The 24,924-nt window shown below is 37.6% G+C and overlaps 1 protein-coding gene across 7 annotated transcripts in view; it reads right to left on the bottom strand.

The window, feature by feature from the left end:
- The window catches only part of DOCK9 (dedicator of cytokinesis 9), a 115,974-nt gene that overhangs the window by 71,842 nt on the left and 19,208 nt on the right, over positions 1–24,924 (bottom strand). For 5 of the 7 annotated variants that reach the window (XM_065678017.1, XM_065678018.1, XM_065678019.1 and 2 more), the window contains exons 2-5: positions 8,865–8,981; positions 3,759–3,848; positions 2,057–2,139; positions 818–887 (exon numbers count right to left, since the gene is read on the bottom strand). In XM_065678017.1, coding sequence (XP_065534089.1) covers positions 818–887; positions 2,057–2,139; positions 3,759–3,848; positions 8,865–8,981 — 360 coding nt within the window. Of the gene's footprint in view, positions 1–817; positions 888–2,056; positions 2,140–3,758; positions 3,849–8,864; positions 8,982–15,519; positions 15,791–24,924 lie in introns of those variants that run through there. The other 2 variants (XM_065678022.1, XM_065678023.1) reach the window with 1 other exon arrangement.

Below are 24,924 nucleotides of genomic sequence, written 5' to 3'. Positions count from 1 at the left end.
TAATCCAGGTAAACTTGTAACAAACTGCTATTTCATATGCAGCAGTGCTTCAGAAGCAAAGTAACTGTCAAAAAGTGAAAACCACAAAAAAATAACAATTTTATTTTTGTTTTAATTCTTTTCTGTGATGCAGGAGTTCAAGTACTCGTAAGAAAAGAAAACACTGGCATTCAAACACTCTGTTTTGAAACAGGGTGTGGTAAAAATTAATTAAATCACAAAAATAACAGAAGCAGTTACTGAAAAAGGTCTTTTGACACTGGAAACATACTTGAAAATTGCTTGAGGCTATGATTTCTGGTTTCCCTAAGCCAATGACAAAAAAGAAAATACCTTAGAGTTTTATTCAATTATTTTACCTTTTGTTTCCATGATGGATCTCTTACCCTATAATCAAATTTGTGACAAGCTAATTTGTGACTGTATCCTATTGTCACATATGCTTAAGTGTGTGCACTGTCATGCTGGAACAGACTGACCTACGATTTTACTCATCTTCATGATTAAACTGCGTGAAACATTTCTATCTATATGCCCATCTACACAGAAGCAGTGTATAACATGACAGATTTTATGAAAGCTATTTTTTATCACGTACTAAAACTTCAATTTCACCATCTGCCAAAACTTGTTCTACTCACATGACAGATCTCAAGAATACAAGGAGAAAGGAGAGAAGTAAAATAACTGTATTTGCTGTTCAAGCTAATCTCTGTTTTCACTTACTGATATCAAAACTTAACCCAATTTGTAACCTCTCCTTACCCAACATTCTTTACTGAAAGCAAGAGAAAGTAAGGAATTACTGTTATCTCACCTCATCTTTATCTGCTTCTTCATCCACTTCATATAAATGAACTGGAAGCTTCTCCGATTTTGTCCCTTTACTAGAAAAGAAAAAGCATCTAAAATACTAGAAATTTTGTGATGTTAAATACCTTACAGCTATAAAAAAAAAAAAAAAAAAAAGAACTTATTGTCTTAATTGAGGGGGAAAAGGCACATGAGTAACTGAGTAAAAGCATGTATTTTTCATGAAATGCATTTCTGTGCCAGCAATTTTCCTAATTTGCACATTTGCCCAGAGTCTTTCTATTGTTCTGCTTGTCACTGTCCTTCTGTGTATCTGAAGAGAACCTATTAGCTTCTCATTTACTGCACTCCTAGTATCTTAGGAGCAACAATTCATACCTGGAACCATTGGCTCATTTTAGAACATGTTTACTTAAATTTCTACTGGTTATCGTGGTTTCTGTTCTCGTAATAAAACCCACGTACTGACTTTTACAAAACCTGTGAGTATATCAGCACTTTTCATGGGGAAAGAAAGCTATTTCTTAACTGACAGATGCAGGAGAATAGGTATGGAAGATACAGATATTCCAGAGTTGTGGGATTCAGAGTATTCATCTGCTCTCAGTATTTCAAGTATTCAAGTTAATTCAAGTATTCAGGTTTCAGGTATTTCAAGTTAAGGGTCCAATCTCTATAATCTCACTATGAGATTTTTTAAATGTTGGAAAAGATTTCTCTAGCAGATGGCTTAGAAAGTCTGTAAAAAATGTAAATTAGGCTTTTGCTTTGAATCATCCTGTGAAAATCTGCACTAGTTCATACACTTGCTCTAACCATCTCAGTTAGGTTCTACTCCCTAACCTCCTAGAAGGAGTTCCAAAAGCTGCCTTTGAAGCTACAAAAACAGGATATCACCATTTTAGTTTCATCTAAACATTAGCCTGTTTTAGTTTTCATGTTTATATTTCACATTGTCAACCATATAATTTCTTGGTTTGACCTGTCTATTAATAAGCCAGTATTTATTATTACAGTATCTTTCCAGAAAATGGTTTAATAAGATTTTACACTCTAAAGTTCATTAATTCTACCCCAAAAATATTTATCATCTCTACAGACTACTAAACACCAATATAACATACTTTAAGATACATATTACATGTATTAATACATTTCTGTTATAAATACATTTATATTAAACACAATTAAAGTTCCTTCACAAATTCAGAATCTTTATTATACCACTAAACAACATACTTACTTTGGAAGCTGTCGAAACTCTCCTGAGTAATCTTCATATCTATAGTTAACAACATGCCAGTCCGAATTGTAGGTTTTAATGCACTGTTTTAATGAAAAAAAAAGTATCAATATTATTTGGAAGAGAATTAACAGTATTCCCTACACACGCACACAAAAACCTCGAGATATGGCTGTTTATGAACTACAATGGTTAAATATCAATCTCTGAAAGTTCTGTATACTTCCCTTCTTTTGCAATAGTCTACTGCAATACAGCTTTTTGCAACAAGTGTTATATTTCAGTAGGATGTTAACATCTGCTAGATGTGTATATTATAAAACCAGAAAATGGTGAATACACTCATCATCTGGATTAACCATCTTCAGTTGTCTGAAAAGCTGAAGTAGTGTTTTGCTGCAGCTGAAAACATGACTGAGCCTTTAGAGAGTCAGCAGTGACATACAGATACCGTATCAAAATAAAATACTCCATTTCACGTGTACTGGTACACAGAAACTAAAAGATCTTTTCCTTATATTGATACCTCTAGTGCAATTAAATTAATATTTAAATTCAAACTGCATGGTTGCAGTTGTTGAAAAGCAATTATGTCATTACAGTCTGGTCCAGATCACAGGAAATACCATTTTACTCCACCCGTATTGCTACAACATAAAAGTACTGATTTATCTTGGCTTTGATAGAAGTAAGATAAAACTGACAACATCTACTGCCAGAAATCATATAATACAAAATTTTATATTTTACATGAATAAACTTACTTGTACACAAACATAATATCTACTAATTCAAATTATTTTCTTTGTATTTCAAAATACAAAAATCAGTATTTGCCAAGCTATTGTTTCTACAGAAACTCTCTAAACTGTATGAATTACCAACAACACTCCTCCCTCCTTGTTTACCTTCTTCATATTTATCTTAGAATTGTTTAGGTCAGGTATTAAGGATATGTATCATTGTGGATAAATCACTCTGAGTCTTGAGGTATATTCAGCTATTTGGAGCACCTTCAGTCTTCTTGGAATTACAAGACATTTACTTGTTTTAGATCTTAAGATATCAGCTTAAAGCATGTCAGTAGAACACCAGTAGATAATATAAAAAAGACAAAAATTTTAAACACATCACAGTCAGAACCAAGAGAATGCCAACACAAGCAAGTAGTTGTGAGAAACTTCAGGTTTGAAGATATTTCTTCTACATACATCATACAGATTGAGCAGTCAAAATGAATTTTGGCCTCTACAAATGTTACAGTTAAGAATACCTCTGTTCCAGCAAAGCGTGCAAGATTATTACAAACAAACTAAGAACTGGGGTGAAACACTTTATCAGGAAAAACAAGTCACAATGATTCATTCCAGATTCACTATTGCTCCCAGTATTATGTATGGAAATCACACATGTTCATCTGGAAAAGCCAAAAGCATAAAGAAGGTGGGGGAGAAGAATCTGCAAAAGCCAATTACACAAACAATATTCTTTAAAGCTATCCTGTAATACTTCTTTTCCAGCCACCAACAGAAAAAACACTAGGTTTTCCGGGAAATTTTCCCTTTAAGTCACTGACAAGTAAATAGCAATAAATATTTAAATTTTTTCCAGTTTTTTTTTTCCCTGTGTCTTAAATGTAGAAGAAAAACAATTCAGGTATTACATTGTTATTACACGGAGCCAAGTGCAATTCCAATATTACCTCAGTTACAAATAAGCTTTGAGCTTCCTTCTCTGCGTTTTCAGGAACTGTTGAACGAACATATCGACTCTGCCGCTTCAACAACGCTGTCTGAAAAGCAACAAAAACAATTGATGAAACTTGCAATTAAAGGAAATACAATACATTATAACATCAGTTATATCACTATAACTGAGACAGAAGCTCAGCAGAAAACATCCTGTGAATACGCTGTTTCAGAACTAATGAGGATTTGCTTTCATTCAAAGGCCAGCAACATGTTCTTTCACAACAAGGGCAAGATTGGAATTAGTAAGAAAGAGATGCCATCGAAAAGTGTTTTCCTCTATTTTATTAACATGGGCAAGAAAATACTGGTAAAATAATTCCACCCTGACAACATAACTCAAACATTTTGAAGACAGGAATTAAGGGAGTGTTATTACTACATATAAAAGATATTACTCAAGACAAGTAACAAACCCACACCATAATAAGAAGAATCACAGAATCCCAAGGGTTGGAAGGGACCTCAAAAGATCATCTAGTCCAACCCCCCTGCAAGAGCAGGGTAACCTACAGTACATCACACAGGAACTTGTCCAGGCGGGCCTTGAATATCTCCAGTGTAGGAGAGTAGTTCAACTGCAGATCTCAGCCAGCAAGAAAAATACAGGACTTGTACTATTAAACTGATGATTTATGAAGAAGGCCTAGACCACTAAAGTATACACTACAGCCCATCAAGTCAGAACTTACTCCTATCTTATGCCAGAGTTCAGAGAGGCATCAAAAGGCTACCACAGAGCAGGAAATCTCTCTGTGACCATGAAATTCTGCTTCTCAGACCAGTGCTGAAGTAAGCCTTAGGATTCTTTAAATTTGTACACATATTCCAAGAGAAAAATCAGGAAGGATTGTCTTCTCTACAAACTTTCTTCCCAACTACAGTGGTTGAACTGTTTCAGCTCTCTGGGTTTGAGCTAACATGTGATTTAGGGAAGCATCAGGAGCTACAAACTGTCTCATGCTCTCAAAGAAGATTAAATACAAAACCCCCCAAACTTTAAATTACTGTGCTGTCAACCTATGAAAAACTGCTTTAAACACTAGCCAGGATTCACATGCACTACTAAGGCACACAATTTACAGACTCTTTTATTTATACTGCTTCTTGAGCGAATTCCAGGGATTTAGGATTGTAGCTCTAAGTGCTGAAATTTCAAAGAAGGTCACAGCAGAAAGGACATTTCACCAACTCTCACAGCCAAGGAGTACTTGCTAATCAAAACCTGACAGAATAGGGAAAGCAAATCTGTCCACAACCAGTGCAGACTGTAACAGATACAGTTCAAGATTTCCAGTCTTTCTGTCACGAGGCTGTTTGCTAGTGAGACCTAGCATTATTTAGGATCTGGGAATGTGTAACTTGTTCTTGAAATTAGATTTCCCATTTTACTTATCTCAGGTTAGAAGGTGTTTTCATATTCTTGATAGTTTTAGCAAATCGCTCTGTTTCTGAGGTTAAAAAATAACGTATTTCACAAATGTTAAAATCTGGCATGCAATTTTTTGAGTCATGTTACTCCCCCTCTCCCATGCTTTAAGACAAAGTAATAGCAAGATGTGCAGGGTTCTTGTTAAGGCAAACATGCTTGTAGGTGACACTAAAGAACTGCCTAGAGACAGCCACATATTTTGTAGTGGGATGTCTTAGCACAATGTGTACTTAAGCATTTAAAACAAATGTTTACATGTGTGGCTATTGTGGGCCTTTCTCCAGGTCACAGTTTATATAGAATTCAATGCTGCAAAGTATGAATCAACAAAATCAACCTTCAGTTCTATCAAGATTGTATTGGGTTTACGTGGCAAGGTTTTGGTAGGGAAGGGACTAAAGGGATGGTTTCTGACAGGAGCTGCTAAAAGCTTCCCCTGTGTCCAGTAGAGCCAATGCCAGCTGACTCAAAGATGGACCCACTGCTAGTTGAGGTTGAACCCATCAGCAATGGTGGTAGCACCTCTGGGATAATGTATTTAAGAGTGGGAAAACGTAATGCTCCTTTTGAGGCAGCGCAGGATACAGCTGGCTTTCTGGGCAGTGAGTGCACGCTGCCAGCTCGTGTTCAGTTTCTCATTGACCAACACCCCCAAGTCCTTCTCTTCAGGGCTGCTCTGAATCTCTTCTCTGCCCAACCTGTGCCTGGGATTGCCCCGAACCAGGCATAGGACCTTGGTTCAACTTCATGAGGTTGGCATCAGCCCACCTTACAAGTGTTTCATGGTCCCTCTGGAGGGCATCCCTTCCCTCCAGTACATCAACCGGACCACATAACTTCAGGTCATAGACAAACTTGCCGAGGGTGCACTCAATCCCACTGTCCATGTCACCAACAAAGATGTTGAAAAAGACTGGTCCCAAACAGATCCCTGAGGGACACCACTCGTTACCGGTCTCCAATTGGACACTGAGCCGTTGACCACAACTTTCTGCATGCAGCCATCCAGGCAGTTCTTTATCCACCGAGTGGTCCACCTATCAAATTGATGTCTCTCCAATTTAGAGACAAGGATGTCGTGTGGGACAGTGTCGAATGCTTTGCACAAGTCCAGGTAGATGACATCAACTGCTCTACCCCTGTCCATCAGTTCTGTATCCACATCATAGAAGGCCACCAAATTGGTCAGGCAGCATTTCCCCTTAGTGAAGCCATGCTGGCTGTCACCAAGCACCTTGTTGTTTTCATGTGCCTTAGCAATGCCTTCCAGGAAAATCTGCTCCATGATCCTGCCAGGCGCAGAGGTGAGACTGACTGGTCTGTAGTTCCCTGGGTCTTCCATTTTCCCCTTCTTGAAAATGGGGGTTGTATTTCCCTTTTTCCAGTCGTTGGGAATTTCACCTGACTGACACGATTTTTCAAATATGATGGACAGTGGCTTAGCAACTTCATAGCCTTACTCTTAATGTCTTCATAGAATCATAGAATCAACTAGGTTGGAAAAGACCTTTAAGATCATCAAGTACCATTACCCCAGGACTGCCGAGACCATAAATTAACAAGGCTTGGCTTCCTTTTTAGGCAAGGGTTTTTGAGATGGTAACCAATTTAACTTAAGCACAAGGAAAAACATTGTGAAAATAAAAACTGAATACTCTAAGAGGAAATAGCTTGAATAGGTTTTTACACAATGGTAGGAGTTTCCACCTATAGTCTGTTCAAAGTGCATATACAGGTAGTTGTAAATGTTCTAGTTCACTATATAGGAGAAAACCAGAAATTGTGTTCAGGTCTTACAGTGACAAGGGATAAAGAAACAGGAAATCTGACTATTCCAAAATTATGGCTACCTGAAGGAAATCCTCTGATGTAATACACACTTTAATGACAGCCACGATGTAAATCTGACCATGGAATCCAAACAAAGGATGACAAAAGGCATTAGTTTATAAACATAATTCAGTCATTCCCTTTAAAGGAGCAGGCTGATAACTATGGACTAGCTTCATTCATATAGGCATGAGCTTAAGAGTTGCAGAAGAGGCATCCCCCAGACTGCTGAAGCAAAATGCCTGAGGATATTCTTGATAGGTCTGCTTCTTCTCCATTGTTTCTTCCCCATTGATAACTCAGAGCTATTCACCAAAACGACCACCAGTAAGTGAACTAGCTAATTAGGTGAGAAGTAATACTTGGCAGAAGTATTCTTGATACCTCTTGATCTGTGATACTGAAGAGTGACACTGTAGAAGGGGATCTGGGTGGGATAGCATACTCATGCCCTTCAGTCCCAAGCCAACACCTGGTGTAGGGTATCATCATAAGTGATCTAGTATTTGAACACTACTATAATTACATAATGTTCATAGGCAGTACAACTTCCTTTCATAAGTCTTACTTGCAGTCCTTCAAGCTTTCACATGTGGCCGAGAACACATGAAGCCCAAACTATTCTCTAAATACCTGCAGCTTGCAAAATCACAAATTCTAGCTCAGAGTGGGAATGCTACTAGTAGTTACTCCTGTAAGAATGAGTAAAAATGAACTACAGAGTCTATATTAAAAACAGAGTCCAGGTGCACTCAGGTAAATACTTTAATAGAACAAACAGAATTAATGAAAAACTCAACATATGCCTTTTATGGGACTTTTTATGTCCTTCTGTAGAAATACACCAACTCAGCGCCAACTTTTCCCATTATAAATATAAACTTAGCTTCAACTATTTGGCTAAATAATCAGTTTCCAGGTAGGTTTCTAAAGAATTCTAAGGTATTCAACTATGATACAGTACCCAGAAGTAGTTAATTTATAGGCAGTTCAGATGTCTGCATACTTTTCAAATACAGATAGATACTTTGACTGCAGGTATGGGCATGTGTACGAGAGACTTTCCTCACTATTTACAGCAACTCCAGTCTGTAAGATGTTTGGTTGTTATTCTAACTGGATCTATGACGAGATTCAAAAACACCTGTACTTAAATAAACTATTTATTTAGATAAACACGTATATTTTACAGAAATACATCAAGATGATAACAAATCTTGCTTAAGTCTGGCTTAATCAAGTCCCAGCCCTGTTATGCAATGGGTATTTTGCCAAAACCCAATTTTGGCTGATAGCATGCAGCCGAGAGTAACAGCTTTGATTTGAAAAGATTCATGCCCTTCACTGTTAATAATGGGGAGAAAATCATTAATCATTAAAAGAATTAATGCAGGACAAAAACTAGATGCTTTTTATTTTTTTCTTTTTGAGCAAACATAACACTGTTTCCTAGGTCAGGAAGAGGTGGGAATATCTAAAAATGACCTATTTCAAACACTTATTTCAAAATGCAGTAAGACTGCTGAGTTGCGGAGACAGATCTTATAATCTGGACAGATGAAGAAACTGTGCTATTGCTTTTTATGTAACCCAACAGAATAAACTGAGCAGTGTGTAAAGGGACTCATGGCAAAGAGTAGGGAGATGGGGGGTTGTAGTTAAAGACAGTTAAGAAACAAAGAAATGGGAAATTATCATCTCATGATTGCTACCGCTAAAAATCTTTTACAACAAAAAAACCCCAACCAACCAAAAAAAGGGGGGGGGGGGGGCGAGAGAGAGGAGGGGATTAAATTACCTGAAAGTCATCATATGGGAACAGTAGCATCTCACGTAAAGCATCATTCAAAATCTGTGTTTTCCTCTGCACGATGACATTTTCATAGTCTATTGGTTCTATGAGCTTTGGTTTTGCCTAGGGGAAAAATAAAAAAATCAGGTATATTGAGGAAAAGTTCCAATTGTCAACTCATTTTCAGAAATTACTCTAAAAAACTGGCAGAATACAGTACTTCAAAATGCAGACTTTATGTCACATTATGGCATATGGATAAGAGCAACTGATAATTACAGAGACAAGCATGCTAGCTGGTTCAGAAAGAAGAGACAGAACTATTTCACAAAACACACTAAGTCAGAGCGTATCAGAATAATCACATATGTATTCTCACTGAAAAAAAAAAAACCAGAAAGAAATTAGCAGTCTCTTACACTGGTGGTTACCTTTGCTTGATACTACCTGGAAACCTCTGATCTGAGATTAAAGAAGTGATTAAAACAATCTTAGCTCAAAGCTAAGACTGAGCTTTGTTTTAATTCAGTAGTAACCTGCAGTAGGGGTAGGCTAATTGACATTCCTCCTCTCTATTTGATAAAATTTCCCACAGGCCATCTGCTTCCTCTTAATTGTTCAAGCAGCTTTCTTCAGTTATTATGCACTGATTCAACATTAAAGCCTATACTACTGTCAAGGCATTACAGCTGGCTGTACACAATCAGGCAGAGAAAAACCTTCGCCCTGCCAAGCATTCTGTTAAGCGGTCAGCTGGCAAAGCACATCTAGAGAGAGCTCTCAATCAGGCAGCACTGCCTCGAGAGTGCAAACTAATGCAGAAGTGAAGTTATGATCGAGCTTGCACGTCCTGCAGCTAAAAATGAGCGTTACAGAATCACACATTTCCAACTGTTATTTTCTTAAGATCAGTGATACTGATTTCCAAGAAAGATAAATTAAACATAACAGCAGCACCAAGGCCAAATTATGCCATCATTACAGGTAATCAGAGAATATCTGATTTATATGTGTCTTTGCACAACTTACGTTAATAACCTTTCATGTTCCAGCTGTACTACACAGAAGAAATATCTTTATATCTAGCAGTAACTGCTATCAATCATTAGTATATTAATAGTATTAATGAAAAACATTACAGGAAACATTTTCTTAATCCAAAAGTCAATCAAATATACCTGGTTTTTCAAGGAACTAGAAAGCTTTAGTTAGAGAAAATTACCAAAGTTCTCAAGCTTAGTTCATAGGCTATTCAAAAGTTACTTGAGATTCCTTCATATCTATTACACACCAGTTTTACTGTTAAGAAAGATGCAAGAACATAACAGAGCATAACAGCTGAAAAGGTCAAAAGAGCAAAATCTGGAAAACAAATCTACCAAAAAATTATGAAATGTAGCTTTGTCAACAAAAATGCCTACTATTTACAATCACACTGGACATGCTCAGCACAGACCAATACAGCTAGGAGCCACAGTGAAAAATGCTTATGCTGAGCTTGCCATCAGCTTATGCTGAGCTTCTCCACCAGAGGAGATGGAGAACAGCTCTTCAGGTCACTGTATATTGTACGCCAGCACATTTTGAGAGCTTAGCACCTGAACCACAGCTGCTGCTACATCTTCTTCTCTCATTCATGAGCATGCCTTATCACAAAGCCAAAAACTTACACCAATGTCCATCAGAAAAGGCTTAAGTTTACTTTCATGCACTCATCTGTAGCTGCAGTGGGTGGACCGTTTAGCTCACTCTATCCTACAGTCACAAAACTGTAACTCTATCCTAAAGTCACAAACATAAAATTGGTAAAAGAGAATCTTAACAGAAATGTGCTTTGCTTACATTTTGCTTACAAGCTGCAAACACAGATTAAAATAGAATCCACCCTTTGTTTGAAGCTTTTAAAGAACCAAAAGCTCTCTGGGGCTGAAGCCCTTTATATACACCTCTCCTCCAGGTCAATAGAACACAGAGGTAGCTAATGGTACCAGAAAACAACACCACCTTCCTGTTTAATCAGGAAAGTACCTGATTTGCAGAAATACAATTTCTGTAAAAATTCATGACGGATTTGTCTCCTCAGGTTTCTCCAAAGCGTTAGTCATTTCTTTCTTAAGTCATATGTCAGATTCAAAGGGAACAGGATGTTTTATCAGTTTGAATCAGATATGAAAAAAGAAAACAATAAACAGCACACTGATACTGGCAGTTGGCCAAACCCACAGCAGCACAAGGAAGCAGATTTCTCTCAAGCTCTTCTTCAGAAAAAAAAAAGATTTTTCCGGTCTATTATTTAATGTAATATAAAAGAGAAGACGCTGGGTAGGCACAGTGTTATTGAATATGATTTATGGACCAGCTGATACAGATAAAACTCAGCCCAGTCAAAACTGCAAGATCAAGTGTAGAGGCACTAAAAGTCTGTCTTTAAAACAAGGCTCAAGTTCTCCTATCAATGTGCAAAACCAACATTTTTATTTCCAGAATCTAAGAAAATGCTAAGAGCATAGGGCTTCATGGAGTCCAGCCCTCAAGCTGGCCAATGCCATATTTATAGGAAGATAAAACATTAAAGCATCTGCTGCATCACTTTGGGTTTTGCTGGTGTGTTACAGGTATGGAAACTTGTGGAAGTAAGAAGCGCTTCAAAACAGCAATCATGACACCCACACGCTAACCATTTTAATCTGCCAGAACAGAGTTTACATATTTGGACAAGCAGTGTCAAAAACCATCAGATAAAAGAATTTTCAGTCAGGAGTTTCATGACTGTCTACATTATATATTACAGAAAAAGATAATACAGTCAATTTTTTCTTGTATGTTTAAATGAAGAGAAACGTTATCTTCCTGTTGCCTACTCACAAAACAAAGGAAGGTCAGGTTAAGCTCACCGGGTATTGTTAGCCTTGTGTTACAGAACATCATTTACCTTATGAAAAGATACACGTACCTGCAAATTAACAAGTGCCCATAAAGAGAAGAACGGAGCTACAAGCACTAGCAGGCACGACAGCATATAAATTGATGAATATATGATATTACCTATTTCTCAACACAGGCATGAGGCAACCCACTTTAGACAAATAATATGACTATTTAATCTAAACATGGGTAACAACTCCTTGTATCTTATTATCCAACAATCACAATAAACTCAAACTGCCCAGGTTGGGTTATTTTTTTAATCAACTTAAAATACCCATTCAAAATGTTATATCTATCCTAGAGCTTGTTCTTAAATATTACAATACTCAATTATTCCCTTTCTTAGGTATGGGTAACTTTTTGATGTAAACTTTGGGGCAGTGGGAGCAAATAAGCTGCTACAGGCTTACGTAAAAAACCCTACCATTATGCATACATTTAGCAACAATATACTTTCACTGACAACCCCAAAACTTTTAAGTCACCAGGATGTAAAAGAATGAAATGCACTAAGTCACCTGTTTTCATGTTTACAGAAATAGATCAGAAGTGCTTATTGGGGCGACAGATGCAGAGCAAACCCCTACCAGGAGCAGACAGTTACACAGGCTTTTTTGCACACTGTTTCATTGGTTTTTTTTAGAAAACAGTAATTAACTTTTTTTTCCCCTCCAGTTTAACCTGCAAGCCTGAAAACTGTTGTTCTGTTGTTCGCCCAGGCCTTCAGGGGCTGTGACAGAAGAGAATGGAGGTTTCCAAAACCCAGTGAATGCAGTCTAAATTACAAACCATCATGCTTTTCTTAATAAGAAGTATCCTGTTGATGGTGAAGGTCCATTTAAACACAAGAACACTCTTCAGAGCTTAAGCATTTTGATAAGACCTGTATTGCTAGTATCTACCTCAGGTTGTTAATATGGATGCAGTTGCACTTTTTTAATTTCAAGCCTCCTCTCTGATTTGTTTTAACAAAGTAGCATGCTGTGTCCTATAAAGTCCTCTTATCAGCACATAAGCTTCTAACACTAGAATCAGACTTGAGCAATGTGCTGCTGGACAGAGGAGCAGCTCAGCTGTCTTACATTTTACACTGCCAGTGTGTGTCCAAGCAGAAAGATGGCCTCCAGAAGTTCCAGCTTCTCAGAAACATCTGATTTGCTAAGCAGGTACTACTTCTGACCATCAAAATGCAACTGGACAGCATGCGTACTGATTTGGTAACGTCTACAACAGCTAGCACAACAGCATCTCATCCCAAGTAAGGTTTTGAGGCATCACGTGGAAAATCTAAATGCTTTTTCCATGGGCTCTTCTTTCTTAACCTCAAAAGCAAAGTTATGACACATCTAATTCAAATTGCAGGAAAACAAGAGGCACACATAATACACACTGGCACTGAAAACAGCAGATGACTCCTCTTGTGAACCTACCCACCTCTCCAGGAAAAGTTAACTCAGGCACAGTGCTCCATCAAACGACACTGTTCTAATATCACATGGGGTGCTTACAGTTACAAATACTCAGTTCCCTCAACACTCTAAGCAGACTGTGAACTACATCTAAAAGAATTAAATGAATATCACAAAAACCTGTTGCTTCCTTCAAGTCCTGACAGCTGATTCTTTCTCATCTCCATGAAGAAAACTCAAAACTTGAGTGCTAGGTAAATCACACCCTTACAAAAGGGATACGTCCACACCCAAAAGAATGTTTTAAGCAATAGCTGGTGAAAAGTATTACTAGAGTAAGCAAGAAGCCGCCTGTTACAAATGCTTTTGAGGATTGCTATCCAATACAATTACTAGGTTTCAAGAAGTTCTGCTGTTTACATTTGTTACGCCAACTAGCAACGCTATCAGTCTTATTACCTCACTGCACCCTATACCAATGAGAAAATATCTATTTTCACTGTGGCAGTAGAAATCTACCGCAACGTCACCACCGAATGAAATCAAAATGGACCCAAATGACAGTGTTAAACGGAACATAGCACCCTACTTTTTCCTTTGCGCCTGGCAGTACACTTGATGCAAAGTGTCCTTCATCTATTTTTCCTCAATAAACCAGACAAAAGCAGAAGCAATAAGGGATACTATACAGTCTATAATTATATGCCATATATACACTTGTCTATATATGTAACAGATTAAGACCAAAATAGCAACTGAAATGACAATGAAGACTTTTTTTTTATGTGACCTAAGTAGAACCTAAATGTTCTTCCCTTCAAATATTGACCTTTTAACCCACCCTCTTCATCTGAAAATGAAAAAAAGGGAGGGCAAATACTGGGGGTATATTAATCTGTGAACATGAAATGGAGTAGCACCTGGAAAATTATAAGGATGTACTTTATAAATGGTTATAGTTAAACACAGTAATGTTTTACAGCTGGGTTTGTTTTTATTTAAGTACATTGCTTGCTGATCAACCACAGTACTCCAAGTATCTGCAGAAACACTAATATCCTCTCCGAGTATTCATGGGGGAATAAAAACAGTTCTAAATAAAGTTAAACATTCCAAAAGCAGGAAAGCACACATAAGATTAGCTCATATTGTACTGATGAAAATCTGGACCAGAAATCAGAACACACCCATACAAAAAAAAAAAAAAAAAAAAACAAAACACATTTTACTAACAACTGCTCTGAGTAGAACAGAACTAAAGAAAACAGTGCAAAGGAAAAGAAAATCTGTCTTACTAACACAAATGTAAACTTTCAGTTATAATCAGTACCAATTCCCATAAAGTTACAGATGTATATTACTCAATATAGATAGACAAGATGGTTTAATTTGATTCTTAAATGTGTAACATGAAGCTGGAATAAAGGGGGGAAGCATAATTTGAGGATCCCAGCTCCCACTAACTTCAACCACAGCCAGATGAATAAAGAGGAGAGAGTCATCCTTTAATGAAGCAATTAAGTATGAGATATTACTACGTAAAATTGGAGTTCTAGTAAGAACTATCAAAGTACTTCCTTCTACTGATATAAAAGTTATTAGTTTAACAATCCTCCTCTGTTATTTGAAAAGAGTTTATTGTCCTAGCTTGAGAGAGTTGGTGGATTCATTACAGCTTGCTTATTATGTTCTCTTGCTGTACTATTAAAATTCCAACAGAACTTAGTGTGTAGCAATAACAAAAACAAACCCCAAAAAGTTCTTATTTGATTACTTCCCCCACATACAGAAATATTCCCTTTTCCCTCACTGGAAGCTACTTTAAATACCTAAATAATGTGCACTGAAAAATAGATCCTTTAACAGAAGTACACCTGAATTATTTAGACAGTTCTTAGAACATCTAAGTAAAATTTAACTGTTACATACACAGTCTTTAAAGAGTTCAAATAGATTTTAATTGAAAGATATGCTGGCAGTTAGAAAAACAGAGGTGCTAGAATGTATTTTATAGCACAAATAGTTTTCATGCTAGCTTCAACGAGCTGTACAACTATGCTAGATAGAACAGACACTGAAAAGCAGTTAGTATGAAAACCAAATTCCAAAGTCACTCCCAGAGAGAACCAAGGATTTGGTTAAAACAGAACAGCAAAACTTAATTAAGAAGGCAGACAACACACAAAGAATCAAACCTAAATGTTAAACACACCTTCTTCACAAGTGCTGGAACTTCTCACTAGTGTCAGATAAAGCAGTTTTCCACTGGCAGACAGAACTGCAATTACTAAAGAGAAGAGATACCTTGTTTAAACAGTTCTTACCAGCACTACCACCGGACTCTCCGCTTCCACTTCAGAAGGACCTGCATCTTTGCACTGCAGAGAATCTACAACACGCTCTTTCTTAGGATTTCTGTTTGTTCTTGCCTGCATTCTTTAACTGAAAATACAAGCAGCAGCAAACCCGTATGCTTTTTGGAATCAAAGTAATGAACATCCCAGTGCTCCAGTGAAAACAATAGCCTTTTCCCTGGCACAAGCAGCAGAAAGTACAAACTAGTCTAACTTCTCAGCTGCGGCTTGCTAAATCTGTCATGGTTGGGAATGCATGACAGACAAAGGCCAGCCCCTAAGCATGTTGTATTCCTCTGGAAAAAAAAAAAAAAAAGAGGTGGATCCAATTTAATGCCTTAAGGTTATGAGTCAAATGCAAAAGAGAAGTTGCATTTCTAAAATGACCATATAAAACAGTCGTCTTTCACAGCATTTAGAAAATCAAGGCTTCAATTTTTCAAAATAGTTTTATTGTAAAAATTAGCCACTCATTGATATGTGGCCTCTTTAGCAGTATAGAACCCTAAGCATCACCTTTTTTAACATTAATATCACTTATTCAGGTACTAGCAACAACCAGCCACTAACCAAGTACGTTCTCGAGGATCAATGCACCAAACAGGTATGTTGCTCTTTTTTGGGGGTAGGGTGGGGATGCTCTTTTTAATCTTAGTGCTAAATTCATATTAAAAGTTTACTTTAACAAAAAATTATCTTCACAGTAAAATTCTTATATACTCTACAAATATACTAATTCAAAAATAAACCCCCAACTCTTTATACCTTCAACTTTTAAGCACTTAACTCTCAAGTAAACTACCGGTCTCCCTCAGCCTTGTTCCTTGCTAGAGCCAGTTAGTCCACTCCTGCCTCGCACATTATTAATGCTCACTATTATCAGCTCACTCCTCCCTCCTCAGAACCCTATAGAATTGTAACTGTCCATCAGTAATCACCTTCTTAAAAAACCAAACCCTGAGAAGACAATGCAACAAAATCTTCCCACATTTTGATTCAAAACTACACAGCGCTTGGTGGTTAGAACCTTCCACTCCTGTCTTTACAAACTCTGATCATGCGTAAAGTTTGCTTCCACAATCCAATCTACTCTCCTACTATAGCATTATTTACAGACACTGTTCAGCACACACACACTGGCAAAATAAGAGGCAGCAATTTTTCATAGAATCATGGAATGGTTTGGGTTGGAAAGGGGGGACACATCTTCCACTAGACCAGGTTGCTCTGAACCCCATGGCAGCCACAACTTCTCTGGACAACCTGTGCCAGTGTCTCAACATCCTTAGAGTGAAGAATGTTTTCCTAATGTCTCATCAAAATCTCTGCTCTTTGAGCTTAAAGCCATTCTCCCTTGTCCTGTCACTACATGCCCTTGTAAAAGGTCCCTTTCCAGATCTCCTGTAGGCCCCCTTAAGGTATTGAAAAGCTGCTCTGAGGTCTCCCCTGATCCTCCATGCTGAACAAGCCCAACACCCTCAGCCTGTCTTCATAGGAGAGGTGCTCCAGCCCTCTGAACACCTTTGTGAGCCCCTCTGGACTCACTCCAACAGGCCCATGTCTGTCTTACATTGGGATCCCAGAGCTGAATGCAGTATTGCAGGTGGGGTCTCACAAGAACAGGATCATTTCTGTACAATTCTTCAGTGTAGCACAAAGCAGTTTTACATGCAATCAATCTAGCTGACATTTTGGTAATTTTGAAGGTTTGACTAACCTAGCTCCCCATGCAGTAGTTTTAACATACGGCTGTATGCTAAATTCCTCCTAAAAATCTGAACTGTGATAAGCAGTTTCCTCCAGGCTTATGAGAGGGGTATTTTGGTTTTCCATTGGTTTCTTTTTTACACTGATGAGTTGCAACATACAAAGCACACAAACCTCAGTGGCTGCATTTACCAAGTAAAAATACATCGGACAGAAAATTCAACTCCCCAAAGAAGCACATCCCTATTTTAGACTCCCTGTCCACTAGAGCAACCAGACAGCTGCAAAAACTAAGCCACCACCTTCATTCAGTTCTCCACTCTGCTCCATTTCTTTGGACAGTTAATTATCTCACTTCAATATATATGACATCCTAAATTTAACTTGACATGAATTTTTATCTTTTCTATAATAGAACAGAAAGTCACCTTAATCTGCAGAAAGCAGATCAAGTTGTGGAGAAGCACAAATACCCTTCTTTAGTTGCTAGTATTTTAAAAAAGGCGTAACTTCAGGCACAGGTTTATTACCTTTCAGACCTAACATAAGATGTTAATATCCCTTTCTCTTCCCCTTCTCTCTGCTCTCATGCCTGCATAAGATAGTTATTTCAGCTTACTGCAATCGTGACATTGAATCTGATCAAGAGTTTGCCTACCCCATCCACAATGCAAGCATATGTCTTACGAGTGGACTGAAAGAAACAACAAAATTAACTATCAGAGAAGAAAATAATGATTTACTGAGTTTCAGTCTTTTTCTCTAGGAAAGCAAGTTCAGTGCATTCACTTTTTAAGCAGTCTCTTTAATATATAGACAACCATACTCTATAAAGTTTTATGAAGAGTTAACAAGGAAACTAGGAGTTTAGTCAAATTCACAAAACCAGATCTTCCTGTGTAAATCAAGGTAGACAATAGTTCAAGAACATTTAGTTACGCTTTACTTTTATTTTGCACCAGCCCCTTTGTTTGCAGAAAACGGAAGTTCAGAATAGTTTAGACTAAATTGTATCATTACTTGAGGATGCAGCTGCCAAACAGGAATTTCTTTCATTGAGATGGGCTGCAATTATACTTAACTGCAGCCAGAAATGCACAACCTTATTAGGCACTTACAAACACACACACTAATAAAGACTTTAAATAGCATTTCTCTGGTTAATTTAACAAAGAATTCAACTTTCAAGCTGCAACTTTGTTTTATCCTGCTCAGGTACTTCTCTTGAATGCATCTGGATTACTTTATTTCAGTAGAAATGCGATTTTCTTTCCCCATCATTCTCCCTATTCTTCTCAAAACATGACAAGAGACAAAAAGAAAGCCTACGCTTTTATAACATCAGTTTAAAGATACAGAAGTTATTTCTTCCTACTGAATGGTTAATGTAATTTGTGGCTTGCATTTCATTAACACATATACACCTTTACAGCAGGTGCTTTTATTTAACAGCAACAAAAGTGTGAAGCTGTACTGCTGGAGCTACATCCTGCGTGAAATAGACCTGAATTGCTAAATTGATGTATATTTCCAACACTTATTTTCTGATGAGATCTTAGTGATTATCTCAAAAATTTAATTCGCAAAAAAATGCTTCTTTTTTTTTTTTTGTGAATTAAAACCAACAAAGAAACATACCATACTGCTGACCCAGGCACCACACAAAAGAGGTAAGTTACTTTATCAAAGAGGTATATTTGAAGTTTTTGCCAATAATGCATTGTCATTCAAAAACTGAAAGAAGAAAAAACACAGCCTTAACACAGGCTGAAAATTCACCATCTTGTTACATGACCTGGAGTTTTAAACCATTTAACTTTAATTAAAGAAAAAAAAAAGATACAATTTGCTGTATCAAATCAGGCAGTTATCTGAATAAAGATCAACAGGTTAACAATGCACATACAAAAAGGTCCCTGTACAAAAGTTATTTGACTGCATTTCCAACATGGATCCCAAAATTATAGGAAATTACTAGCTAAATAGGGACGTGTCTGCAAAACAACTCAGGTCATTATGGAAACAATGCATTTCATCTTTTTACAGTGGCTTGAAGGACTTCCCATGGTACTTTAACAGCAGTAGTTTTTATATTACTTTCAATAGCCAGACAGTTGTCTCTCTTCTTGCACCATGTACCCTTAAGGAATTACCTATGTAATTAGAAAATTACATAGGTAGAAAAGTTCTCAGTATTCCCAGCATGCCTCAGTGATTCATTCAGCAAATTTGCTGCCCAAAAGACAAGTGCCCAACATACACTCTCTTATTCCTTCAAATCACTTTTCACTCCAAAAGCTTGCTTCAAATGCACAATACCACATAACGAAGAGTAAGCAATAGCCAGGGAACAGGCAGCATATGAGAATTTCCTCTGAACTCTGGTGGAAGAAAGGATAACTAACCAGCTTCACCATAGGAACAAGCAAAAAACTGAGCAGTTTGGTTTAATGGCACTTCTTTTGCTCCAAGTCCCACTTACAATCTGCACCAATATCACTAAACCCTGCTGAATGGCCAGTATCAGCATTCACTAAATCTACCAGCTGTAATTACAGCCATCAAACTTGTCTCTCTTAGCTCTTCTAGCAAAAGAACTGTTGCAAATGGTGGTAGGAAGGGAAGAAGAAATAATCTTGCTGTAGGTTTGCAAGTCCTGTATACATTAAAACAGAAGGATTTGACATCATAATTTACTAAAACCCTACACCTTTACTCCTTCGCGGCTCTTTAAATTCCCTGGCAACTCACTGCATTTCTTAACAAATAACTTTCAAAAATCAGGATGGATGAATGGAGGGGGTTTGATGCTTTGTTTTGTTGGGGGTTTGTGGAGTGGGGTTTTTGGTTGCTTTTTGGTTTGGTCTGGGGTTTTAAAGCAGTACCTCATACTAAAATTCAGGCCCACTTTAGCAGACCGACAAGCACCGTTAAAAGCCGATATGTCTTGCTCTCCTCTGTATTAGTAAAAGATACTCTAGCGCCAGCACTGCCTTCCTACACTTGGCAGCCTGCCTTGCAGCTGTATTAAAGGCATAAAACATTTCACATGTCAATGGAAGATCCAGCATTGCAGGTATACATTCTAATACTGCCAAGTTTCATAAGTGACCAACAGATACGTGCTTGCCCTGAAAGAACATATTCACAAGTTCAAGAGAAAGGCTCAGCCAGCTAGTAGCTCCCATTTCCATGGCAGCACTGACTTTCCATGGTAAAGCAAGAATTAAGCATGCTCTGGAATAGCTAGGCCATTGCTATCTGTCAGATAAGATACAGTACCTTAGTCTGGACACTCTTAGTCTGTGACAAATACAAAACAAAATAAGTTTTAAATCACAGCAGAGCTAAGCAAAATACAGATTAACTTAATTCTTGTCCATGTCATACTTTTGCATACTGTTATCTATGAAGTATTAACTTAAGCTGCACTTGCTTGACTAGCTGGTAACTGAGTCATTTCATACCATCTTAGCAGACATCATTCTGTTATCGGAGAAAACCTGATTTCCTTATGGTCCCAGGGGAAAGAAAGAATAAGAAGAAAAAAACACCAAATCAGTGGAATTTAGTCAGGATTAAAGACTTCTAGGTTAAACCCACACTTTTGCTCAAGGATTTAATTATTGCTCTGACATAGCTCCTTAAAGAAAGGACATGTACAGGCAAACTGACAGACTGTGAGAACAGTACTAGAGTAAAGATGGCTTTTTTCCTACCTGGGCAGTATCTCACAATCATCAGAAACTAACAGGACAGCACAAGCATCAACCCAAACACAAAAACAAGTCAAAACCCCAAATCTGAAGATACCTCAAACTAAAGTTCTGCACCAAGCAAGCCTGAGGCAGGAGTCTTCCCACTGAGTAACACCAGTCTTAGAAGACTTTTTCAGGGCGCAATTTGCTCCTTGAGAAGACTGTTAATTCACCTCTGTCCTTAAACTGAAGTAAGAGCACATCTTGATTTGCCTCTGAACTAGAACACAAACCTGTCTTGAACTTCACAATATACAGTTCTAAGAAACGAGAACATTCCGAGAGTTATAAGCTGGGTCCCAGCTTTACTTTAACTGCATTTCATTTCAGGACAGAATAGAATACCTGAACCTGTAGATGATTCAGATGAGCATTTTGGGCTGTTCCTAAAGCAGGTGGGAGTAAGTGTTAATCAGGAAGAGAAGTTAACCCCGTTTCTGCATGTTCAGTCTTGAAAGCACCACCCATGCAGCTTCTCCACCCCAGATGTCTTCTTCTCATTCCTCAAGATCATGTAAGGTTTTCAGGTTTTTGGGGAAGGGGGTTGTTTGGTTGTTGGAGGGGGTTTTTTGGTTATTTGAGGTTGTGCTGTTTGCTTTCAAAGCTGGGTATCTAGCTTCCCCAAGATTCCCTGCTGCTACATTCAAAGGGAGCATGTTTTCTATGTGTATGCAACCTAACGCCATGCTTTTGGGGTCAGATATCTTTCTGTGCTGATCCAACCTATGTTGTCAAGGATGAGCAATGACTTATGCCTGTTGATTTGACCAACTACCCTCAGATTTTATCCTCAGTCTTAAATATTTTTTCCCCTGAAGATACGGTGGTTTATCTCACCATTTGCATGCCAGTGCACTGAGTGCCTACCAACCTATGTCTAATATTCCTCTCCCATGAATCTTTCCAAGAAGTACATTTGCTAAAGGAAATACACGTTTGGTCAATTTGTGCTGCTGTTTCCCCTGCTTAGAGGGCAGAGGGAAACCAGAGATGGACATTAGAGCATTATTCCCAAAGGAGTCTAATGAAGGTCAAAACAAAAAAAGTCTATAAGAAACCATCAGGAGATACAGCCAAAACTACAAGCCAGCACGTAGGACACCAGGTTTTTATTCAACCAAAGCAGTAAGATGAAAGGAGATAAAAGAATTGCTCTCATTACATTGACCCATGAAAAACTATGCAACAGTTAGATGCTGTTCTCATACATGCCTGTTTCTTCTTTATTAAGAGGCTTAATGAGGTCCAGTGATCCAGTTGCTGATGAATAAAAGCCACTTGTAATACAGTTACAAGCTGAAGCAAGTTATGAGTGAAATAACAGGCTAAGCCATACAAATTATCTGCACCCCATTACAGAATTGCTGCATAAGCTGTTAAAGCCCATTAAAAAAAGCAAACAAAACAAAGTCTTCCACTTACTCAGCAGAATTACTTCCTTAGAACTCTCTCTTTTATACATTCCTACTTTATTTATAGTAGACAAGTTCAGTAGACAAACAAGTTGATACTAATTTGTTAATTCGGACAGCAAGAACAGGCCTTAATACAAGGGCTTTTAATAAATGAATGTTTAAAGGTTTATTTTCAACACATCACATCAACAGAAGTCGGGTTTTTTTTAATCATACTCATATAATTTATTATATTCTGAAATCAAAATATTTGGAACTTGAGTGTCTCCTGTGAAGTTATTTCCAGAATGACATAGCTCACTGCTGTCATTAGTCAATCTTCCTGCATGCACCGTGTTAAAGATGTCACAGTTTCACAGTTTATTAATAAACCAAATGACTCATGAGCAGCAGAGAGCAGTCACACAGCACCTCAGTAACACCTAATGATGACATTGCTGTCAAGTCGACAGGTGACATGGAATAAGAAACTGCAGTTAACAAAATATAAAGTTAGTGGTTCTTTTTCCAGAAAAATACACAAATCTATCCCATTAAAAGCTGGACATCCACTATTTCAAAATGCCCTGCATATCTTCTCAGAAACTGTGTAAGCACAAATTAAGTAACAGTTACTCAAATTAAGACTATTTTTCCCATCAGGCAGTAAATCGAATGGCTACTTAAAATTACTAGCCCACAACTTGCACACATGACAGCTACAAAACTACCTTAACTAGGTTTACCAAACTACAAGTTCTAAACTTCGATGACCGAAATGGCAGTGTTGAACAGGCCATTAGAAGCAAACTGAGCAGAAAACATTGCAAGCAGGGAAAAAAGCAAGTCGTGTTCAATTTTCGGACAAATATAACAAAAACAACAGCAGTGTCCTTTAGTCCAGTTTGTCTCACTTTACAATTTTCTATCTCCTCCACTAACATTGCTAGCAGACTCACCTAGCATTCTCCTTCAAATACTTCAATGGGCTTATTACCAAGAACTTAAAAAATGTTGTTTTATATCTACCACATCATTCTTCCTTGCTCATTTTCCATCCTTGTCTACCACCTGAAACAGCTGTTTTAGGCTCGAAACCGTACAGTAACATTTCACTGTTGATAGCCATTGGTTATATACAATGATTACAAAAAAAATGGAATGTGAAGTAAAGGCCACAATAAAAACCCCTCCTAACTCTAAGACGCTACAACACAGCAGAAACAATATATAATATCCCTTTGAGAATTTAATAAGATAGGAAAATCAAAACAAAGCAAGTAATGTTGATTAAGCATACAAGGTAGCATTTTGAAACCGTATTCTTGAATTTACTACAAAATTAAACAGAATGTTTTGTCATATTTGCAGAGAATAAATATGCCCTAGCGGACATTTAGGGAAAAAATATTTTCATTAATATTGAAGCAACATTTAATACTGCTCAAACTAAATTCATGATATTTTACTAGAACATTTATTTTTATCTATGTGGACCTAAAGACCCTAGAAGATCCTGTGCTCTAGCAAGATAAAGTGTATGTGACAGGCTAGAAACATTCCCAAAGATAAGATACAGCATCTCCATTGCAAGTTTGAATGACATCAGATAGATAGAAATAAACTGCTTTATTCCAAAAAGACATTCTCACCCAGGCTTCATTTTATCTTTCCTTCAAGCAATCAAAAGAGCAGGCCTGCTTAATATAAAATCTTTAATTATATTTAATTAGACTTTACTATAGCCTCCTGACCTCTGGATTACAGGGTTAAATAAGAAAACTGTATGCTAAATCAACTACTTCTGTCTCCTTATTTCTCCTAAGGAGACTTCTCCTCCCATGAGTTACTTCCCAAGAGCTTTCTGATCACAGGAAATTTTCACAGGTTTTCAGAACCAGTTTTGCAAGTGGAACGTATTATCTGCGTTAAAGGACTCCCTGAAATTCAGTGGTGTTCTGACAACAGTTCTGTACCAGGAGATACTCGATCCAAAATAGGCAAAAAGACCGTGTAGCAGGTACAGCCAAAAAGGCAGAGGTAAGAAGTTGCAGCTCCAATATGTGTTTCAGAGAGGACAAATAGGTGAAAAAGAAAACACAGGGAAGTGACACACTGCCACTCCTTTTTGGTCTTGACCATACAGTTTCTCTTCAGAGGATTCCTGTAAGTCTTCACCTCCCTACATGGCTTCTCAGTGAGAAGCGAGGCAATTTCTCCTCCTGAAAGCCACCACTTCAGAGGAGGAAGAGCTGGCCAAATTAGCTTTTACAGCAAAGAATAAAAAATTATATAATTTAATAGTTCTGTGTATACAGAGTTTCACAAAATCACTTGCCACAGTTGCCAGGACTGCAGTTATCTTTCCCACTCTTCCCACTTTTCAGAGAATCCTGCTTGCTACTCTTCAGGGTAAGTGAGTCAGTAGCAACTGCTCCCCCAGCCTCAGACAGCAACAGCCAGTGCCAGCTCTGGTTATCAAGAGTATGGCTTTTTAATGAAGCCCCACTTACTTG

The sequence above is a fragment of the Lathamus discolor genome, chromosome 4, assembly GCF_037157495.1.
Source record: "Lathamus discolor isolate bLatDis1 chromosome 4, bLatDis1.hap1, whole genome shotgun sequence".
In the NCBI taxonomy this organism is placed as follows: domain Eukaryota; kingdom Metazoa; phylum Chordata; class Aves; order Psittaciformes; family Psittacidae; genus Lathamus; species Lathamus discolor.
The sequence above is the reverse complement of the archived record's forward strand: the minus strand, read 5'-3'. Positions and strand labels throughout refer to the sequence as shown.